The sequence below is a fragment of the Thalassophryne amazonica genome, chromosome 12 (assembly GCF_902500255.1).
Source record: "Thalassophryne amazonica chromosome 12, fThaAma1.1, whole genome shotgun sequence".
NCBI lineage: Eukaryota > Metazoa > Chordata > Actinopteri > Batrachoidiformes > Batrachoididae > Thalassophryne > Thalassophryne amazonica.
The window spans coordinates 101,567,031-101,586,408 of record NC_047114.1 but is presented as its reverse complement, the minus strand read 5'-3'; the positions used below and the strand labels follow the sequence as shown (position 1 = coordinate 101,586,408).

At 41.7% G+C, this 19,378-nt stretch overlaps 1 protein-coding gene across 1 annotated transcript in view; it reads left to right on the top strand.

Moving 5' to 3' along the window:
- The window catches only part of wdr33 (WD repeat domain 33), a 74,499-nt gene that overhangs the window by 29,692 nt on the left and 25,429 nt on the right, over positions 1 to 19,378 (top strand). Inside the window, 2 exon segments of the mRNA XM_034183914.1 lie at positions 486 to 581; positions 957 to 1,108. Coding sequence (XP_034039805.1) covers positions 486 to 581; positions 957 to 1,108 — 248 coding nt within the window.

Below are 19,378 nucleotides of genomic sequence, written 5' to 3'. Positions count from 1 at the left end.
GTCTTGGCTATGGTGGACAGGTTGGAGTGTGATTGATTGAGTGAACAGGTGTCTTTTATACAGGTAACAAGTTCAAACAGGTCCAATTAATACAGGTAAAGAGTGCAGAATAAGAGGGCTTCTTAAAGAAAAATTAACAGGTCTGTGAGACAGAATTCTTGCTGGTTGGTAGATGATCAAATACTTATTTCATGCAATAAAATGTGAATTAATTATTTATAAATCAAACAATGTAATTTTTCAGGTTTTTATTGTCTCACAGTTGAAGTGAAACCTACGATAAAAGTTACAGACACCTACATTCGTTGTAGGTGGGAAAACTTGCAAAATTGACAGTGGATCAAATACTTGCCTCACTGTATGTTGTGGGAGAGTGGCTTTCTTTTGTTTATTTTTTAACCTCCATTCAACATTCAGTCAAATACTTCTGAAGATTTCTGTTCTTACATGTACGTATGTGTGTGTCTCTCTTGTTTTCCCTCCAGTGGACTCCTGAAGGTCGCCGTCTGGTCACCGGCGCCTCCAGCGGCGAGTTCACCCTTTGGAATGGACTCACCTTCAACTTTGAGACCATTTTACAGGTGAGCATCCAGCTGGTTGTCATGGTGACATCATGACGACTGCCTCACACCAGTACCGATCATAATGACTTCGGTGTTTCACTCTCAGAATTTGAAGAGATTTAACTGAATGCAGCTCAGACTGTGCTGAGGTTTCTAAGTTGGACGTTCTTTGGTGGTTCTCGGTTTTAGGCCATCATGTATTCTTCCTGGCACAGAGCTGAGGATTTTTGTTAGTTTACTTTGATTGGAGCTAAAGGAACAGACTTTGTCAGTGTGCTCGTTCCTTATTTGACCTCCAGCAGTCTTCAGGGTTCTGAAAGCGGAGACCTATACTGGATTAGAATCTGGTCACTGTAATTCTAACGAGCAGACCTTCTGGTTTCCTGTCCGCAGGCCCACGACAGCCCTGTGCGGGCCATGACCTGGTCTCACAATGACATGTGGATGCTGACGGCAGACCACGGCGGCTACGTCAAGTACTGGCAGTCCAACATGAACAACGTCAAGATGTTCCAGGCTCACAAGGAGGCCATTAGAGAAGCCAGGTTTATTCTTAATCTCACATTTCTGTAGTTGACCTGACCATTGTGCAATACCCGGGTGCAGCCACACAGGGGCACTGTCTGCTCCCGTGTGGGCTAATGATGTGGTTACTGAATGACAGATTTAAGTGTGTGCTGTTGCAGCACTGCATTGATCTGTTATTGATTGATTTTTTTTTTTTTTTTATATTGCTCTGCTCACATGAATGCTGTGTACACCAAAGGTTGAATTTTCTTAATAAAGTGAGAAACACATTGGACAACAAACCCTCTCCTCTGGCCACGCCTACTGGGAGGTACCTTGACTAATAAAGCTGAATGAAGGTTTATAATAACAATATCATAATATCAGTAATAATAATACTTAGCATTAATAAAGTCAATAAAGTGGAACGTAGGTTTAATAAAGTCGAACAGAAGCTTCCTTCCTGGGCCGCGCTGTCTGGACGTCTTGCTGATGAGAACTTCTGCTTCCTGATTTAATCAGAGCCCTGTCAATAAAATCTATTTAGTCACATGGTTGTCTGCAGCCGCGCCTTGTCACGGTACAGCTGATCAGCACGGAGGACACGGGACGGACTTTATCACAGCTAGCTGTTCTGCAACACTTCAACACTCAGCTGACATTTTGAACGTGGTAACACATGGTGTGAGATCTTATCAAGTGAAGCGTGGTTGTGGAACAGTTCTGGTACTTGCAGACTTAAGAGTACAGTGCTGATGTTGGTCCGGTGCTCGCAAATGCTGATTAAGCACCAACTCATGGCAGCTAACTGTAGCATAGTCTGCCAAGATATGTAGCATACAAGCCACGCCTCCCTACACACACACACAGTGCAACTGCTAGCCTAGCTTTTTGCCCAACACCCAAAGTCAGTCCAATGTCCAGCCCGGTCTAACGGTGCAGAGTGAGCTCTGTACAGAGACGTCCAGTGAGGGCGGACTTCTCACCTGGCCTGTCTCAGGATGAAGACCTGGAGAGGTTTGGTTTGTGTTCTTCATCAGGTCTGACTTCAGTGTTCTCTCTCTTTAAACTGACAACTGACATGTTCACAACTTACAGAAACAAGACCTGAGCTGGAACAAGCTGATCGCTCAGCACAGAGCCGCTCTGTTGGGTGTGGGAGTAAATATGACACTAGGCACTAAAAGGCCCTTTAGGGGGACTGATGGAGTCCAAGCAAACAGCCCAAAACTCACTCTCTGCTTTTGGAGAACAGTTACAGGTTCATCTTCCTGGAGTTTCAGTCATGCTGGGGTCATTGTGGGTCACCATGTTGTCCTCAAACACAACAAGCTGCTGTCAGAAATGCTCCTCTTAAACCGCTCTTCTGCTTCACTCTTACGAAGTGTAGCATATTACCCACAATCCCCGTGGGGCTCAACACCTAAATGTATGTAACCAGACCTGTAGCAAGCACAGGAAACTCTTAGCTTAGCCCAGAGGGATGCGTGCAATTCACAAGAAACTCCTGTTCATTTGTCATTGGATGTGTTGAACTTTAGGGGAAACTCTTCTTTTAATGAGGTAAGAACCTGATTGATACTGAAGATATTTATTTTTTTCTCTCACACTTAAAGCTCACTGTAAGCTTTATCTGAAGGTCCTGTCACACCTTGATGATTTAGTCAGCGTATGCCAACTGTATTAAAAAACACTGGCATAAGTTGAATAAGTTAAGGGTAAGGGTTTTCGTTTTTTTAATAAGAGCACATTGAAACATGCTGAAGCTCGCTGATGTTCGTCCTGATAAGCTGAGCTTCTCAAAAGATTTGGGCAATTTTTGGCATGTTTCTTATTTACTCTAAGTTTAAATAATCCATCAGTGCTGGTCACTGATTGGCTGAAAGCTGTGTCCTCATGCAGACAGACTGTTTCATTCACACATGGAGTAAATCTGACCTGTTAATTTCAGTCCAATTCACCATCAAAGACAGACATGAATCCACATAAAGCTCCTGATTTTTTTAAAATGACGCCTGAAAATCCTTTAATTTGTGGCTGCAAAACGTAGTGTTTTAAAGCAAGTCCCTCTGTGGTTTTTCTGCTGCAGGTGTGTTTCTTATGTGTCTGTGTCGCGCTCTGAACACACAGAAGCACTGTGATGATTTAAACTTTTAAAGTGCAGTCACTGTGGTGTGATCATCAGACGACCTGATCGATCGGTCAGGGTGATCACGCCTGACTAATGTGCTGTTGAAACATTTTAAAGCACTGTCGGTGATCACCACGCCACTTCATTCAGATCACACCCGATCGCGGTCGACTGGTGCATAAAAGCTTAAATCATCACAGCATTTTCATTATTCAGGTCAGTGATGACTTGATTAGAAATGTTAAATTACTGTTTCTGACCCGCATCACACCGTGCAGTACCCACCTGAACCACTGGGTGGAAACTAGGCTGTGGGCAGAGGCTGGTTAATCGTCAGGGTGTGACAGGGCCTCGAGAGAATTAATAGAATGTGAGGCAGTGCTTTGAAAAGCCATTTGTTCACTTAGTAAGTAAGAGACAAATATTAAAGTTTAGTCATATTTCAGGACTAGATCCCCTCCCCCCCCCCCCCCCCCCCAAAAAAAAATAAATAATCCAGCTCGTTGTTATTAGTATGTTGAAACTAGAGGGTGTGTGTGTATCAGGCCAAATGATGAACATTATTCCAGGCAGTTCAGTAACATTGGTGTGGTGACTATAATCAGTGGAGGGGTGACAGACATCATGAGATTAGATTAAATATGTCCAGTAACACTCAGTGTTCTGTCCAGGTCTAGTCCGGTCCAGGATCTGAGACAAATAAATATCCTGAGATTTTCAAGGAGTCAAAATGGTACACGACGACAGTTTGACTGCACCAGGTGATTTCACTGATTAACATCACTTTGAGTTGGAATGAGTTTGAGACCTCTTGTCCAATGGATAGATTATATTTGTAAGGGTTTATCTCTGTCTGTTTTTGTTGGTTTCCAAACTGAACACATAAATTAGCTCTGCGTAAAGATTTGTTACGGTCGCCCCCTGTTGAAATGACCTGTAGTCTGGCTGCACAGTTAATTTCATGGCAGCTGTACCTGATATCAGAGTGCGATAATCAAATGGAGTGATATAAATTTAAAAAGCCCTCCCTCAGTGCTGCTGTGTGTGCGCATGCTGAAATCCGTGTGCCCCACCGTTAAAGCCCCCCCCCCAATAACATTCATACGTCATAGCTTTCTTGAGACATAAGTGACTTTCATGCGGAGTTTCCTGACTTAAGTGTGGTGCAACTCCTGTTTTTCTTTTTCCTCTCCTATTCTTTTGCCTGCTCTGTGCATAAAAAGCCTCCTGGTCACTTTTCTCATGGATGAATATGGCAAAAAATAAATAAAAAAAATCATCATATTTACCCATTCTTTAAACTGTGGGGCTTTGGGGCAGTGGTGAGCACAGCTAACCTAAAAGTTAGCTTCCATAACCACTAATCCACTAACTAAAAAAAGTTTAGCTTTTATAACGCTAAACGGGGTTAAAAAATTTAGGGCAAGTACAGCTAATCAGTAACTTTTAGTATTGACTCGGTACACTGTCGGCTACTGATAAGCTAGTTTCATTTTAAGCACCACAGGCGCTTCTGAGTAAATCGGAGGCGATAAAACCATGAGCCAGAGCTTTTTGTCATTATGCACCCTGCCCGCTGTTGTAAGAAGGTGTCACTTACTTCAGACATCAAACACCAGGTGCTTTTCACTCATGGTTTCATTTATAAACAAAACTAATTCCAGACAGTTTATCAACATTAAAGGCAACTCCCATTTTTGCAAAGTGAAAAATCACAGATCTTTTGAAAGTAATGCGCTAATTCTGAAGGTTTGAGCGGTAACTGACACACGTGCCAAAAAGGCCATTATGGGAAATGAGTCCTCCTCTCAGTCACTCCCTCATCATAGAACACTGCCATCACAGAAACCAACACATAAGTTACTGTAACTTGTTTTTTTTTTGTTTTTTTTTTACAATAAATGTGTATTTGTAATATGTCAAGTTTTTCATTTGTTTAAAAAAGGCATTTGCAAAACTGAAAATTCTGTTTGAAGTGTGATCAGCACAAGAATAGTGACAAACACTCACACAGTTGGTCGCTATTCTCACTCCCATCCAGTAGATCGCAATGTTCTAAGCATTTTAATGGGGGCGGGGGGGGGGGGGGTGATTGAGAGGAGACTCATGTACTGTATAATTTTAGGGTTACAAATGTTTTTGACCATTAACCTTTACTCACTATGCCAGCAAAAAAAAAAAAATCTTAGCAGACTGAAAGTTAGCGGGAGCTACTTTGTCCGCTGATGGTTTTGAAAGTTAGATGAAAAGCTAATCTGCTAATTAGCGGTTAGCAAGTTAGCGGAACTGTGCCCACCACTGCCACTGAAACTCCAGCCGTGACAAAGATAAAGATAAACTTTATTGATCTCACAGAGGAGAATTCACGCTGCGTCAGCTCTTAAACACACAAGGTGGGTGCAAGTAGAGGAAAATGTTCATCAAAGTTATTGTAACTGAAGTTATTGTACTTGGCCCCACAAATCGTAGAAACATGGTGTCTAACCAGATCCTTACTCTGGATGGCATTACCCTGACCTCTAGTAATACTGTGAGAAATCTTGGAGTCATTTTTGATCAGGATATGTCATCAAAGCGCATATTAAACAAATATGTAGGACTGCTTTTTGCATTTACGCAATCGCTAAATCAGAAAGGTCTTGTCTCAGAGTGATGCTGAAAAACTAATTCATGCATTTATTTCCTCTAGGCTGGACTATTGTAATTCATTATTATCAGGTTGTCCTAAAAGTTCCCTAAAAAGCCTTCAGTTAATTCAAAATGCTACAGCTAGAGTACTGACGGGGACTAGAAGGAGAGAGCATATCTCACCCATATTGGCCTCTCTTCATTGGCTTCCTGTTAATTTCAGGCTCCTCTCCTGTGGAACCAGCTCCCAATTCAGATCAGGGAGACAGACACCCTCTCTACTTTAAGATTAGGCTTAAAACTTTCCTTTTTGCTAAAGCTTATAGTTAGGGCTGGATCAGGTGACCCTGAACCATCTCTTAGTTATGCTGCTATAGACGTAGACTGCTGGGGGTTCCCATGATGCACTGTTTCTTTCTCTTTTTGCTCTGTATGCACCACTCTGCATTTAATCATTAGTGATCGATCTCTGCTCCCCTCCACAGCATGTCTTTTTCCTGGTTCTCTTCCCTCAGCCCCCAACCAGTCCCAGCAGAAGACTGCCCCTCCCTGAGCCTGGTTCTGCTGGAGGTTTCTTCCTGTTAAAAGGGAGTTTTTCCTTCCCACTGTAGCCAAGTGCTTGCTCACAGGGGGTCGTTTTGACCGTTGGGGTTTTACATAATTATTGTATTGCCTTGCCTTACAATATAAGGCGCCTTGGGGCAACTGTTTGTTGTGATTTGGCGCTATATAAAAAATTGATTGAATTGATTGATTGATCAAACAGCGTGTGCAAGGATAAGCAATAATAATAATACTTGTAACAGTACAAGACATAAGAAATGAGGTAGAAATAGAATTGAAATGTACAGTGAGGATAATAAGTATTTGAACACCCTGCGGTTTTGTAAGTTCTCCCCACTTAGAAATCATGGAGGGGTCTGAAATTTCATCTTAGGTTCATGTCCACTGTGAGAGACATAATCTAAAAAAAAAAAAAAAAAATCCGGAAATCACAATGTATAATTTTTTAAAATTTATTTGTATGTTACTGCTGCAAATAAGTATTTGACCCCCTCCCAACCAGCAAGAATTCTGTCTCTCACAGACCTGTTAATTTTTCTCTTTACCTGTATTAATTGCACCTGTTTGAATTTGTTACCTGTATAAAAGACTCCTGTTCGTTCACACACTCAATCAATCACACTCCAACCTGTCCACCATAGCCAAGACCAAAGAGCTGTCTAAGGACACCAGGGACAAAACTGTAGACCTGCACAAGGCTGGGATGGACTACAGGACAACAGGCAAGCAGCTTGGTAGAAGACAACAACTGTTCTGATTATTATTAGAAAGTGGAAGTAACACAAGATGACTGTCAGTCTCCCTCGGTCTGGGATTCCTGCAAGATCTCACTTTGTGGGTAAGGATGATTCTGAGAAAGCTCAGAACTACACAGGAGGACCTGAAGAGAGCTGGGACCACAGTCACAAAGATACATTAGTAACACATGATGCTGTCATGATTTAAAATCCTGCAGGGCAGCAAGGTCCCCCTGCTCAAGCAGCACATGTCCAGCCCCGTTTGAAGTTCACCAGTGGCCATCTGGATGGTCAGAGGAGGCATGGGAGAAGGTCATGTGGTCAGATGAGACCAGAATAGAGCTTTTTGGAATCAACTCCACGTACCATGTTTAGAGGATAAGAACAACTCCAAGAAAACCATCCCAACTGTCTCTCACAGTGGACATGCACCTAAGATGAAAATTTCAGACCCCTCCATGATTTCTAAGTGGGAGAACTTGCAAAATCACAGGGTGTTCAAATACTTATTTCCTCACTGTATCTCCACTACTAATCCCAGATATTGGCATTGCTTCAGACTTTGTCCAATTACTTTTATATCCTGATACAGTAGAATAAAGTTGTATCCATCAGGCAGGTGAAGTGTTGAATAACTTGGGTCTTCCAGTAGGACCAGTACATCGTCTGCATAAAGCAGCAGTTTGTGTTGTTGGCCACCTCCCTCTATACCCCTTACTTATGATGACAGAGTGGTTCCAATGAAATGTTGAACAAGGGTGAGCGAGGGCACCCCTATCTTGTGGCTCTTTTAAGGCTAAAGAAGGGTGATAAAACACCATTCGTTATCACTGATGTCTTGGGACTATTATACAGCATTTTTCCCCCATGTAATAAGAAATGAATACGAAAACCCAAAATATGATTAAAGCTGCTAATAAAACGTCCCACTGCACACGGCCAAAGCCTTCTCCGCATTGAGTGGGATGGCAACAATAGGACTTTTCTATCTGTTCAGATTTGTTAGGTGCACTAGTCTTCTCATATTATTTATCTATTCTTCATAAGCCGTACTTGGTTATATGAATAATACCTGGCAAGCATTCTCTGAACGACGTGGTTAGGATTTTAGTCTATATTGAGTAACTTATAGGTCAAGGGTTTGAAGTGCATCCCTATTCTTTTTTTGGAATGACTGTTATTAAAGTCTCATTGAAGGTTGGTGGAAGAGATTATAAAACAAATGCTTCATTGTATACTTCTTCTAGGACTGGAGCCCAGGAGATTTTCCGTTCTTCATGCCTAATATAGATTTACGTATTCCTGTTTGTCACAGGGCATCTAACAACTTACCTGATCAACAGACAACTTAGACAGATCACTATTAGTAAAGAAATCAGTCAGTGCTTTAGGATCAGGGTGTATATCAGGAGTGTAAGTGTCTCATATTTTGTAACACCATTCATTTTAGTTGTCAGTCTGTTTTGCTGATATTAAATTGCAGGAGTTGCACTGCTTTAACTGTTCGGCCAGCAAACTTGCCTGCCCCCCCCCCCCCCCCCCCCCCCTTTCTCCTAAAAGGATGTCTCCGCCCTGAACACAGCATATTCTACTTTTTTATTATATTTCCTGAAGTTCAATTATTTTTGCAGTATGTTTTGATGTAGCTGGTTTGACAAATTGTCTGTCAATCCCTTTCATGTCCTAATTTTAGTATTCAGTTCCTTATTGTGCTCATATCCTCATGTTTCTTTTTAGATGAATATGCTGTCATGCTGTGTTGATTTCCTGTCCGTGTGTTTAATTCCAAAAATTAATGCATTTCTTCTTCTAATAGTAAGTTTAAAAGCCTCACTCCGTCTCCGTCCACCTCTTCTCTCCGGGTCGTTTTTTTATCGATTCCCAGCTGTACAGGCCGCTCAATCAGATTAGGGCCATCGCATTAATTTTACAATATGCAGCTTGCTTGGTTATATTGTTTGCTATTAAAAACATATTAATTCTCAAGTAGGATTTGTGACATTGAGAGAAAAACGTATGTTCTGTTTTATGTGGGTTTGTCAACCTCCAAATGTCCACCAGACTATTATCCTGCCTTAACTTGTGTGTAGCAGCTCTGTCCACGATGGGCCTGTGAGAGCACTTCAGTCTACAAACGCATCCCAAACGTGGTTAAAATCTACTGCCAGAATTCTATTACCCTCTATTTCTCCCAAGGTTTTATTTACTTCATGGAAGAAGTTTGGATCTCCTGTCATTGGTGCGTTAATATTGCACAAGATCATATTTTTGCAGTTTATATTAGTCTGTAAACAGATCATTGTGCCCTCATTATCCTTTATCTCTTTAACCAAATTAAAAGCCATAATTTTATGTACAAGTATAACCACCCTGTTGCGGTTACTGGAAAATGAAGTATGAAAAACATGTCCTACCCATCCATACGAGGTCTGTTAGAAAAGTATCCGACCTTTTTATTTTTTTCAAAAACCATATGGATTTGAATCACGTGTGATTGCATCAGACAAGCTTGAACCTTCGTGCTCATGCGTGAGTTTTTTCACGCCTGTCGGTTGCGTCATTCGCCTGTGAGCAGGCTTTGTGTGAGCACTGGTCCACCCCTCTCGTCGTTTTTTTTTTTATTGCGAATAAATGTCTGAACGATTTGGAGCTTTGCTGCATCAATTTTTTTCCAGAAACTGTGAGACCTCCAGGTGGACACCGTTCGGAAAATTAATATGGCTTTCAGGGACGATTTTATGGGGATTACACAGATTAAGGAGTGTTACTGGTGCTTTAAGGACGGCCCACAACTGCTGAGAGAAGAAGTCGTGGACATCAGCACTTTTTCGGCACATTCCACTGTTACAGGAGTTTTTTTTCATGGAAAGAAAAGCAGAGGGATGCGCCACGGAGCCGTTCATTAAGCGGGACAAAACCACCTCGGTGTTGGTCTCACGAGATGGCTTTCAGATGGATTCCGGTTGCTTTTCAGTTGTGTGATTATCCGATTGTGATTGTGCATGAGCTGGACATGCCCCAACATGTCCTGGAAGGCTTCATCATGGCGTTGCTTTGTGCCATGCAGCTCCACCACGATGCACGGAACTCCTCCGCACATCTGTCTTAATGTGCTGATGTCCACGTCTTTTCACAATTCCTGTGCTAGTCAGACGACATACCGGATCAAGACAGCGTCCAGTTTAGAAATGAACAGCACATTCCACTGTTACAGGAGTTTTTGTCATGGAAAGAGGAGCGCGGTAGAGCCGCATGGCGCAAAGCAACGCTGTGATGAAGCCTTCCAGGACATCTTGGGGCATGTCCAGCTCATGCACAATCACAATTGGATAATCACACGACTGAAAAGCAATCGGAATCCATCTGAAAGCCATCTCAGAGCCGTCCTGTGAGACCTACACCGAGGTGGTTTTGTCCCGCGTAATGAACGGCTCCGTGGCGCGTCCCTCCACTTTTCTTTCCATGAAAAAAACTCCTGTAACAGTGAAATGTGCCGAAAAAGTGCTGATGTCCACGCTTTCTGCCTTTTTGTGAAAGTCAGACGAGGTCCCAGATCAACAAAGCCTTCACGTTGGAAATGATCTGGTTGTTTCAGCGGGGTTTGAGCCTGTCGATCGGCGCTGGGAGCGTGCTGTGCTCTCTGCGGTTGTGGGCCGTCCTTAAAGCGGCAGTAACACTCCTTAATCTGTATAATCCCCATAAAATCGTCCCTGAAAGCCATATTAATTTTCCGAACGGTGTCCACCTGGAGGTCTCTCACAGTTTCTGGAAAACATTTGATGCAGCAAAGCTCCAAATCGTTCAGACATTTATTCGCAATAAAAAAATGACGAGAGGGGTGGACCAGTGCTCACACAAAGCCTGCTCACAGGCGAATGACGCAACCGACAGCCGTGAAAAAACTCACGCATGCGCACGAAGGTTCAAGCTTGGCTGATGCAATCACACGTGATTCAAATCCATATGGTTTTTGAAAAAAATAAAAAAGCTCCGATACTTTTGTAACAGACCTCGTATTTTACTTTCACAGCCTCCTCAGACATGAAATGTGACTCTTGGATGAATCAGTATCAGCCTTATTGTGTTTGAGACATTTGAGTCATGACTTTCCCTCTTTTTGCAGCATTTCCACAACCTTTTATATTCCAGCTGATAATCTAACATTTGTACCCATTTAAAGTTTTATGAGAAAGAGAGAAAAGAAAGCAAAACAGTGCAATGGAAATAAAAAAGAAACAAACCTCTTTTAGCCCTCTTCAGTGTTGCATCTGTTGCACTATAATCATCTGTTCAGCATATTTTGTAGTCATGCCCAAGTTTTTTTTTTAGTGAAACTGTTTAGAAAAACACAAACACTAACTAGTTCAGGACCGTGGGGCCCCCTCCCACCCAGGGACAGCCTGTGGAAGCCCATCCACTCGCGTCTCCTCTCATGGTCCACCTGTCTCTTGATCCTCAGTCCAGTTGAAAAAAAAAACAAACATATCCTGTACATATGTTCACATTAATTTTATATGTATTTGTTAATACCGTTACTGTAGGTTTAACTACACTATTATACTTTTTACACTAATTACCGTTTTTGTTTGTGTTAGCTGGCTGGGTACGGTTGGCTTAACAGCTAATTTAGCTCTTCTACTATAACTAGCTTATTTTTGCTATTTACAATTTTATTTTACATGGTGTAGATTTTATGATTCATTAGTTTGTGTTCCTTTAAAGATATCAATATATAGTACCTAAGTTCTTAGGTTTCCATTTGATAGCATTATGATTGTACTTTTTATTTTCCTATAGTATGCTAACAGAGTTGCTTTAGATAGATACCAGTACAATTACACAGTCATAGCGTTTGTTTCTATAATAAAATACCAGATTTATAGCTTAGCCTACTAACTATATTTAATTTTACTACTAGTCTTCATACTAAATTACCTATACTACAGTCTTCTCCCATGATGTCTTATTTTTCTTATGTCTTATTACTTATTACATTATATAGACCTTTTTCTTGAGTTGCTTGGGTGTGTAGGGAGAGTTCCCATGGGATAAAAAAGCTTTTTAACCTACTATCCCTGGTTCTCAGGACCAGGCACCTAAGTGGCTCTACTCTACTCTTTACTGCTCTCCTATTTTACTCTTCCTTTTTAGATATTTAGATATACCTTTATATACTAGCGTAGTTCCACCTTAGAATTGGAATATAATATATAAGATATACCGTACTGAATTTTCATATAAGCTTTGCTGCAGTTCTGCTCAAAGTGTTCAGCCTCCTGCTCGCTTGTAAAGCGGTGGCTCCTTCCCTTCCATGTAAATCTCAGCATTACGTTGCAGTTGTGCCTTCTTCGCAGTCAGGAACACCTTCCTCTTCTCCACTAGTTCCTTGGTCACATCGGGGAATACAGACAGCCTTTGTCCATCCCATTTCACTCCTCGCTTCTCCGCTGCAGTTCTCAGTGCCTTTCTGTGGGCGGACTGCCTCAGGAGACGGATGAATACGGACCTAGGGGGCTGGTGTTTGGTGCATTTGTTTGATTTCAAACTCAGCCTCGGGGTTTATCCCCAGCTCCTCGCGCAGAACTTCTCTGACACATTCCTCCCGGGTGCCATTAGCCCTGTATGTCTCTGCCAGTCCTACGTTGTTCATTTTGCTGTCATTCTCAAGCATTTGCTGTGGTTCCATAACCTGTCCACCTTTTTGCCATGGTGTCTGGTTTGTCATGAAGCCCTTGCTCATGTCATCGAGTTGGGACATTTGCTCCTCCGCCTTGTCCACTTGTCCCTGTTGCCCGCTGACAGTTTTTCAGCTCAGCGGTGGTTTCTTTAATAGTCACTACATCAGCAGCTACCTCTGTCTGCGTAGTACTCAGTTTGGTTATTTCAGCAAAGACTTTCTCAGTAGTTATTTTTGTTCAACAATTTTGCCGGGACAGTTGTCCTCATTAGCAGCTAGCTTGTTCCGTGTAGCCATGCGGCTTATGTCCTTGAAATATTTCGATGTCGCCATTTCTTACTGCCAAAAGTGTAGTCAAAGTACTAAAAACCTTTTGGGGATAAAGTCTATCAGTATTTAGCTCAACGTAGGCAGATAAATAGGGGTTAAGCGACTAATTCAGTAGCGACTGATGTGAGCTGCCATCTTGCTCAGCGTACCCATGTGACTTATCTATGCATTTTAATAGTTGGTAAGAAATAAATGCAAATAAAGCAATTTTGTTTAAGCAAAATATTTTAAAAATGTCCAGTTATTTGGCAGCAAGAACAATGTTTTCATAAAGTGGAACAAAAAATCCTGATGAAAAACTGTATGCAAGACAGTTAGTGGCACCCTTTGACGAGCTTACAGTAAATCATCACTTTTACAGCCAGATTCTATAGACATTCAGGGCATGAACACATGAATGTTTCCAAGTCACTAAATGAGTCTTGGACATAATTTCCATCACTCTTTTAAAAAAAACAAATGGTATGGTTCTGTAGATTAAATCTGTGTGGACGAGGCAGTTCTCAAAAACTGAGGGAGCATGTACGAAGACGACGAGTGCGGAAAGAAGTGACAGGCTTCTGTGGCTGGAGAACCTGTGCACAGTGTAACTTATGTCTGTTGCACCACCGCTCACAGCCTGATAGTGAAGTGGAGCAGAGAAGGATTTTCATACAACTACATAAACAGAACACATCTAGGCTTGCGTCTCTCAAAGGGAGCCACTAACTCTGCCATGCATACAGTTTTATGTCAGGATTTTTGTTTCCCTTAACCCATCATGACAATATGGGAATAAAGTTTTTTGAGATGTTTGCAAATTAATGTTAAAATAACAAAACTATGAAATCACATGTCCATAAGTATTCACCGTCTTTGCCGTGAAGCTCAAAATTTTTGCTCAGGTGCCTCCTGTTTCTGCTGATCATCCTTGAGATGTTTTCTACAGCTTAATTGGAGTCCATCTGGGGTCAGTTCAGTTGACTGGACATGATTTGGAAGACACACACCTGTCTACATTTAAGGTCCCACAGTTGACAGTCAGAGCACAAACCAAGCATGAAGGCAAAGGAATTGTCTATAGACCTCAGAGACAGGATTGTCTGGAGACACAAATCTGGGGAAGGGGACAGAAACATTTCTGCTGCTTTGAAGGTCCCAATGAGCACAGTGGCCTCCACCATCTGTAAATGGAAGAAGTTCAGATCCACCAGGACTCTTCCTAGAGCTGGACGCCCGTCTAAACTGAGCAGTCGAGGGACCTTAGTCAGGGAGGTGACCAAGAGCCCAATCGTCACTGTCAGAGCTCCCAGCATTCCTCTGTGGAGAGAGGAGAACCTTCCAGAAGGACATCCATCTCTGCAGCAATCTACCAATCAGGCCTGTATGGTAGAGTGGCCAGACAGAAGCCACTACTTAGGAAAAGGCGCATGGCAGCCCACCTGGAGTTTGACAAAAGGCACCTGAAGGACTCTCAGACCAGGAGAAACAAAATTCTCTGGTCTGATGAGACAAAGATTGAACTTTTTGGCGTCATGTTTGGGAGGAAACCAGACACCATCCCTACAGTGAAGCATGGTGGTGGCGCATCATGCTGTGGGGATGTTTTTCAGCAGCAGGAACTGGGAGACTAGTCAGGATTGAGGGAAAGATGAATGCAGAAATGTACAGAGACATCCTGGATGAAAATCTGCTCCAGAGCGCTCTGGACCTCAGACTGGGGCGACGCTTCATCTTTCAGCAAGACAATGACCCTAAGCACACAGAGATATCAAAAGGAGTGTCTTCAGAACAACTCTGTGAATGTCCTTGAGTGTTCCAGCCAGAGCCCAGACCTGAATCTGACTGAACATCTCTGGAGAGATCTGAAAATGTCTGTGCACCGACGCTTCCCCCATCCAACCTGATGGAGCTTGAGAGGTGCTGCAGAGAGGAATGGACCAAACTGCCAAAAGATAGGTGCACCAAGCTTGTGGCATCATATTCAAGAAGACTTGAGGCTGGAATTGCTGCCAAAGGTGCATCAACAAAGTATTGAGCAAAGGCTGTGAATACTTATGGACCTGGGATTTATTAGTTTTTTTTTTTTGTTTTTTTTTTTAATTTGCAAAATACTTAACTTTATTGTTCACATTGTCATTATGGGTTGGTTGTGTGTAGAATTTTGTGGATAAAATGAATTTACTCCATTTTGAAATATGGCTGTAACATAAATGTGGAAAACTGAAGTGCTGTGATACTTTCTGGATGCACTGTAACTCCTTCAGAGTAGTCTTTGTAGCTTCCCTCACTACTTTCCTTCTTGCAACAGCCACTACATGTCCATCATGCATTCGTGTCTTGGAAATCACCTGCCTTGTCTGAAGAAAACTGTAAGTGTTTTTATTTTTTGTTTTTAGTTCGTCTAATTAATGGTGGAAGTGAAAATGGAGGAACTGGGTTTGTCCTGCTTTTGCCGAGTCCTCTTGTCCAGGTCATCACTGAAAATGAGAACTGGTCCTCACTTGATTTTACACGTTAAATAATCAACCCCTGTCCTGCTGGAACATCTCTCGGACACTTGGGCAAGGTCCTTAATCTCCAGATGAGTGCCTTGTGTGGCACCACACGCCTTTTGGTATGAATGGTGGAATGTGAGTCATCGCTGTTCAATGCTTTGGCCAAGAAAGTGCTCTGAATGCAGTTCATTAAAGCAGGAACTCTACCACTACAAAACATCTTGATTGTTTCAGCACCATTTTGTTTTGTACAGAAGCAAAATTACAAAGAGGGTTGCTGTCCAAATACTTAGGGACCTGAGCTAACATTATGAGATCACATGATTACTATATTTCCCACAATAATCTCAGTATGACTTGATGAAATCATGCAGTCATAGTCTGGACACACACGTGATCTCAGTGTAAAGATGTCCTGTGTGGCCCTTTAAAGGGGCGGGGCGTTCCCTCTGAGCTGTCCGTGGTGCTGAAGCCCTGCAGTGCTGTTGTGGAGAGTAGGAGAACCACCTGTTTTCTCCTAGTCTTTGATGGTGGATGTATGTTGATGTTTGCAGTGTCAGGTCTGTCATGATGCTGCAGTGTGCTGTGATTGATTTTGACAGAGCGCTGCAGCTGGAACAGACTGATACAATCTGCCGCAGTGAGTAAAACTAAAATACTTATTTGGCCTCGTGTCTGAGGAAAAACAAACAAATTCACAGCTACCCTGAAGTTCACTGGTTGCCACAAACTATTCCCAAAGTAGCCACTAAGGGGCGACAAACAACTCCATTAAGACATAATTATTGAAATCAGAAGTGACTGAGTGCTGCACTTCCAAACTTGGATTTGTTTTATTTTTAAGCGGTGGCTCAATAGACAGGAAAATACAAACCTAGTCCTGCTTTAAATCTTTCTGAACCAAACATGTCTTCAAAATACCCTCAGGTGTCTTCAGCACTGGAACTTCACCCTCTTCAGTCCACAGAGGTGATAATGGAGCTTCTTGAAATAAAAGGGTGATTCTTAGACTACGGGCACTTATTATGTCCTTTGATCATATTGTATGAAAAACAGAAAAAAGGGGAAATTTCACACTTTTATAGTTATCTTTACAATGAAAGTGTGTTAAGAAATTTGTTTCTAGTAGTCTGTGATGACTTTTTCACCTTTTTTCAGCATCATATATGCAAATATTGCCGTTTTGTGCTTGTCCCACACCCAGACTTTTTTTACTTTTTTTTTTTTGACTCTTCAATGATAAAAATGAATGGTAAAGAAATGTTTTTTCTAATGTTTTAATATATCTCTGAATAAAATATCAGTAAAATAATCAAAACATAATTGTGGTATTCAGTGTCACACAACTGTTGTGATTTTTTTTTAAACAAAATGTAGTTGTCCCACAACTATTGCTGTAATTTCCACCACCAACACTGTAATGTCCCTTTTAAACAGTTTGTATGAAAGATTGTTGGGTAGTTTCTGGGAGATAAACAGTGACATCAGAAGCACATGTATATAGCGCCAAATCACAACAAACAGTTGCCCCAAGGCGCTTTATATTGTAAGGCAATGGTGTGGTGGAAATTACATTTACAAGGCCAATAGTGCCCGTAGTTAAAGAATCACCCAAAATTAGGACATGACTGACTGCTGGACTGCATTCACACAAATGCACTTAAAAATGATCACATTGTGCACGGGCAGCACCCTGCCTTAGAGGTTAACACTGGGGCCTCACGGCAGTAAGGTCGTGAGACCTCCTGGTCCTTTCGGTGTGGACTTTGCATCATGCGGGTTCCCTCCAGGAGCTCCAGCTTTGAAATTGGATACTTTAAATTAACCACGGGTGTGAATGTGTTTGTCTGTACATGTCCATGCGACAGACTGGTGTCCTGGCCAGGGTGAACCCCGCCTTTTGCCCTCACTGCCGGAATAAGCTCCAGCCCCTCAGGTAGACCACATGAATGGCCATTCTGCACTGTAGAACCTTTACATGTGTTCTCAGTTGTATTTTTAAGTACACATTACAAACTGGTGTTAAATAAATTACTTAAGTACTTACTTTCGGAGCGTGGCTAAGTGTTAAGTGGTTAAGCATTGGGCTTGAGACCAGAGGATATGCAGTTCAAACCCCAACCTGACCAGAAAATCACTAAGGGCCCTTGGGCAATGTCCTTAATCTCCTGGTTGCTTCCGGTGTGTGATGAGCACCTTGTATGGCAGCACCCTGACATCGGTGTTTGTGTGAATGGGTCAATGTGAGCCATCATTGTAAAGCACTATATAAATGCAGTCCATTTAGTTAAGCAGGTCAAATCATTAATTCTCACCAACAGAGTTTATTCCACTAGAAGGCAACTTTTTGCCAACTACAAGCAAAGGACAGAAATACCAAATATGAACAATCCATGATCAACTCACCATTTACCAGTTATATAAATAGTAAAATAATAAGTTAGCGGACGGACACGTGAACATTTCCAACAATTGTTGAGAAATACAAACCGTGCAGTACTGTGATAAATCTGTTTGCTGACTTTCTTACAGGGCCATTCTATGTTGTAATGCCGATCCAACGTCACTGAGCATTAGGGGTGGGTATTGAATAGATTTTATCTATCGATGCCATCGATCCGATTCCTTATCAATTCCCTTATCGGTCCCTCCTGTGAATTTTCTGTGTACTACAAGTAGACTTTACAGGTTTTCTATGTCAGTAACATTTTATTGAGTCTTAAAGTAAATAAATATGAAATTGGTCACTGGATCCTTGATCTCTGTACATAAATAAAAATCAAATCTATAGTTTTTGTCAAAAGCATTTCTTTTCAGACATTAATGACACAAATGTCTCTCCGTACATCTGAGCTGAGTTCAGCCAGCGGCTGCACGTCAGTATGTAATTCATAAAGAATGCAGGAAGTCTCATTTTGGAAGAACAACGTTTTAGTTTATGGGGTGTGTTCCAGCGTTCAGAAAGCGGTGTCATGTGATTTTAATTGGTGATTCACCTTGAAGGTATTAATTCCGGACTCTAACTTGACTTGGCAGAGAGCGGTGCAGTGTTTGGTGCTGTGCCAACAGAACGGGTGACGATTCTCATTTCTTACCTTCAACAAGACAAGAGTCCCAGTTAGTGACTTTAATCCACACAGAAGTGACTCACAATTGACATATTTTAATGGCTTTGAGAGGAGTTAAGCGGACTTGCTGCTTCTGAACAGCAGTGAATCAATAGTGCAGCAGATAACTGAAACAATCATGCAAATAGTGATAAAAGCATCAAATTAGGCAGAAATACTCCTTAGGCATTCCTCTTTTGAAAAAAAATGATTGGCCACTTGACTTCAGTCGCTGGTCAGGTAGGGGTCAATTAAAGCATTACACAGAGGTCAAAATTAAAAGATGCTCCAATCGTATTAAAAAATATTCCACATTATCTGCCTGATCATAAATATTCCAAAAAGGTATAGTTTGGACAATCTGTGACTGAATTCTATGGAGTTAAGGGATAAAAACAACAAGAATGGTGACAAAGGTCATTGTCATTTTGTACAGGGATCAAAAGTTAAAGTTGCTCCAATTTTGGTATAACAGTGATGCAAATTATTGGTTGAGCTAATAGGATCAATAAATGGAACAGTGACAGTGTTGAATGTTTGGTCTCCAAAGTAAAGGTCAAACAATGTCTACGTCTGTTGGATTCTATGACATGTGACACGTTACCCTGTAACATAAGTAAGGATGTTACATGGTCCAAATTATTCCTTTTTAAATCC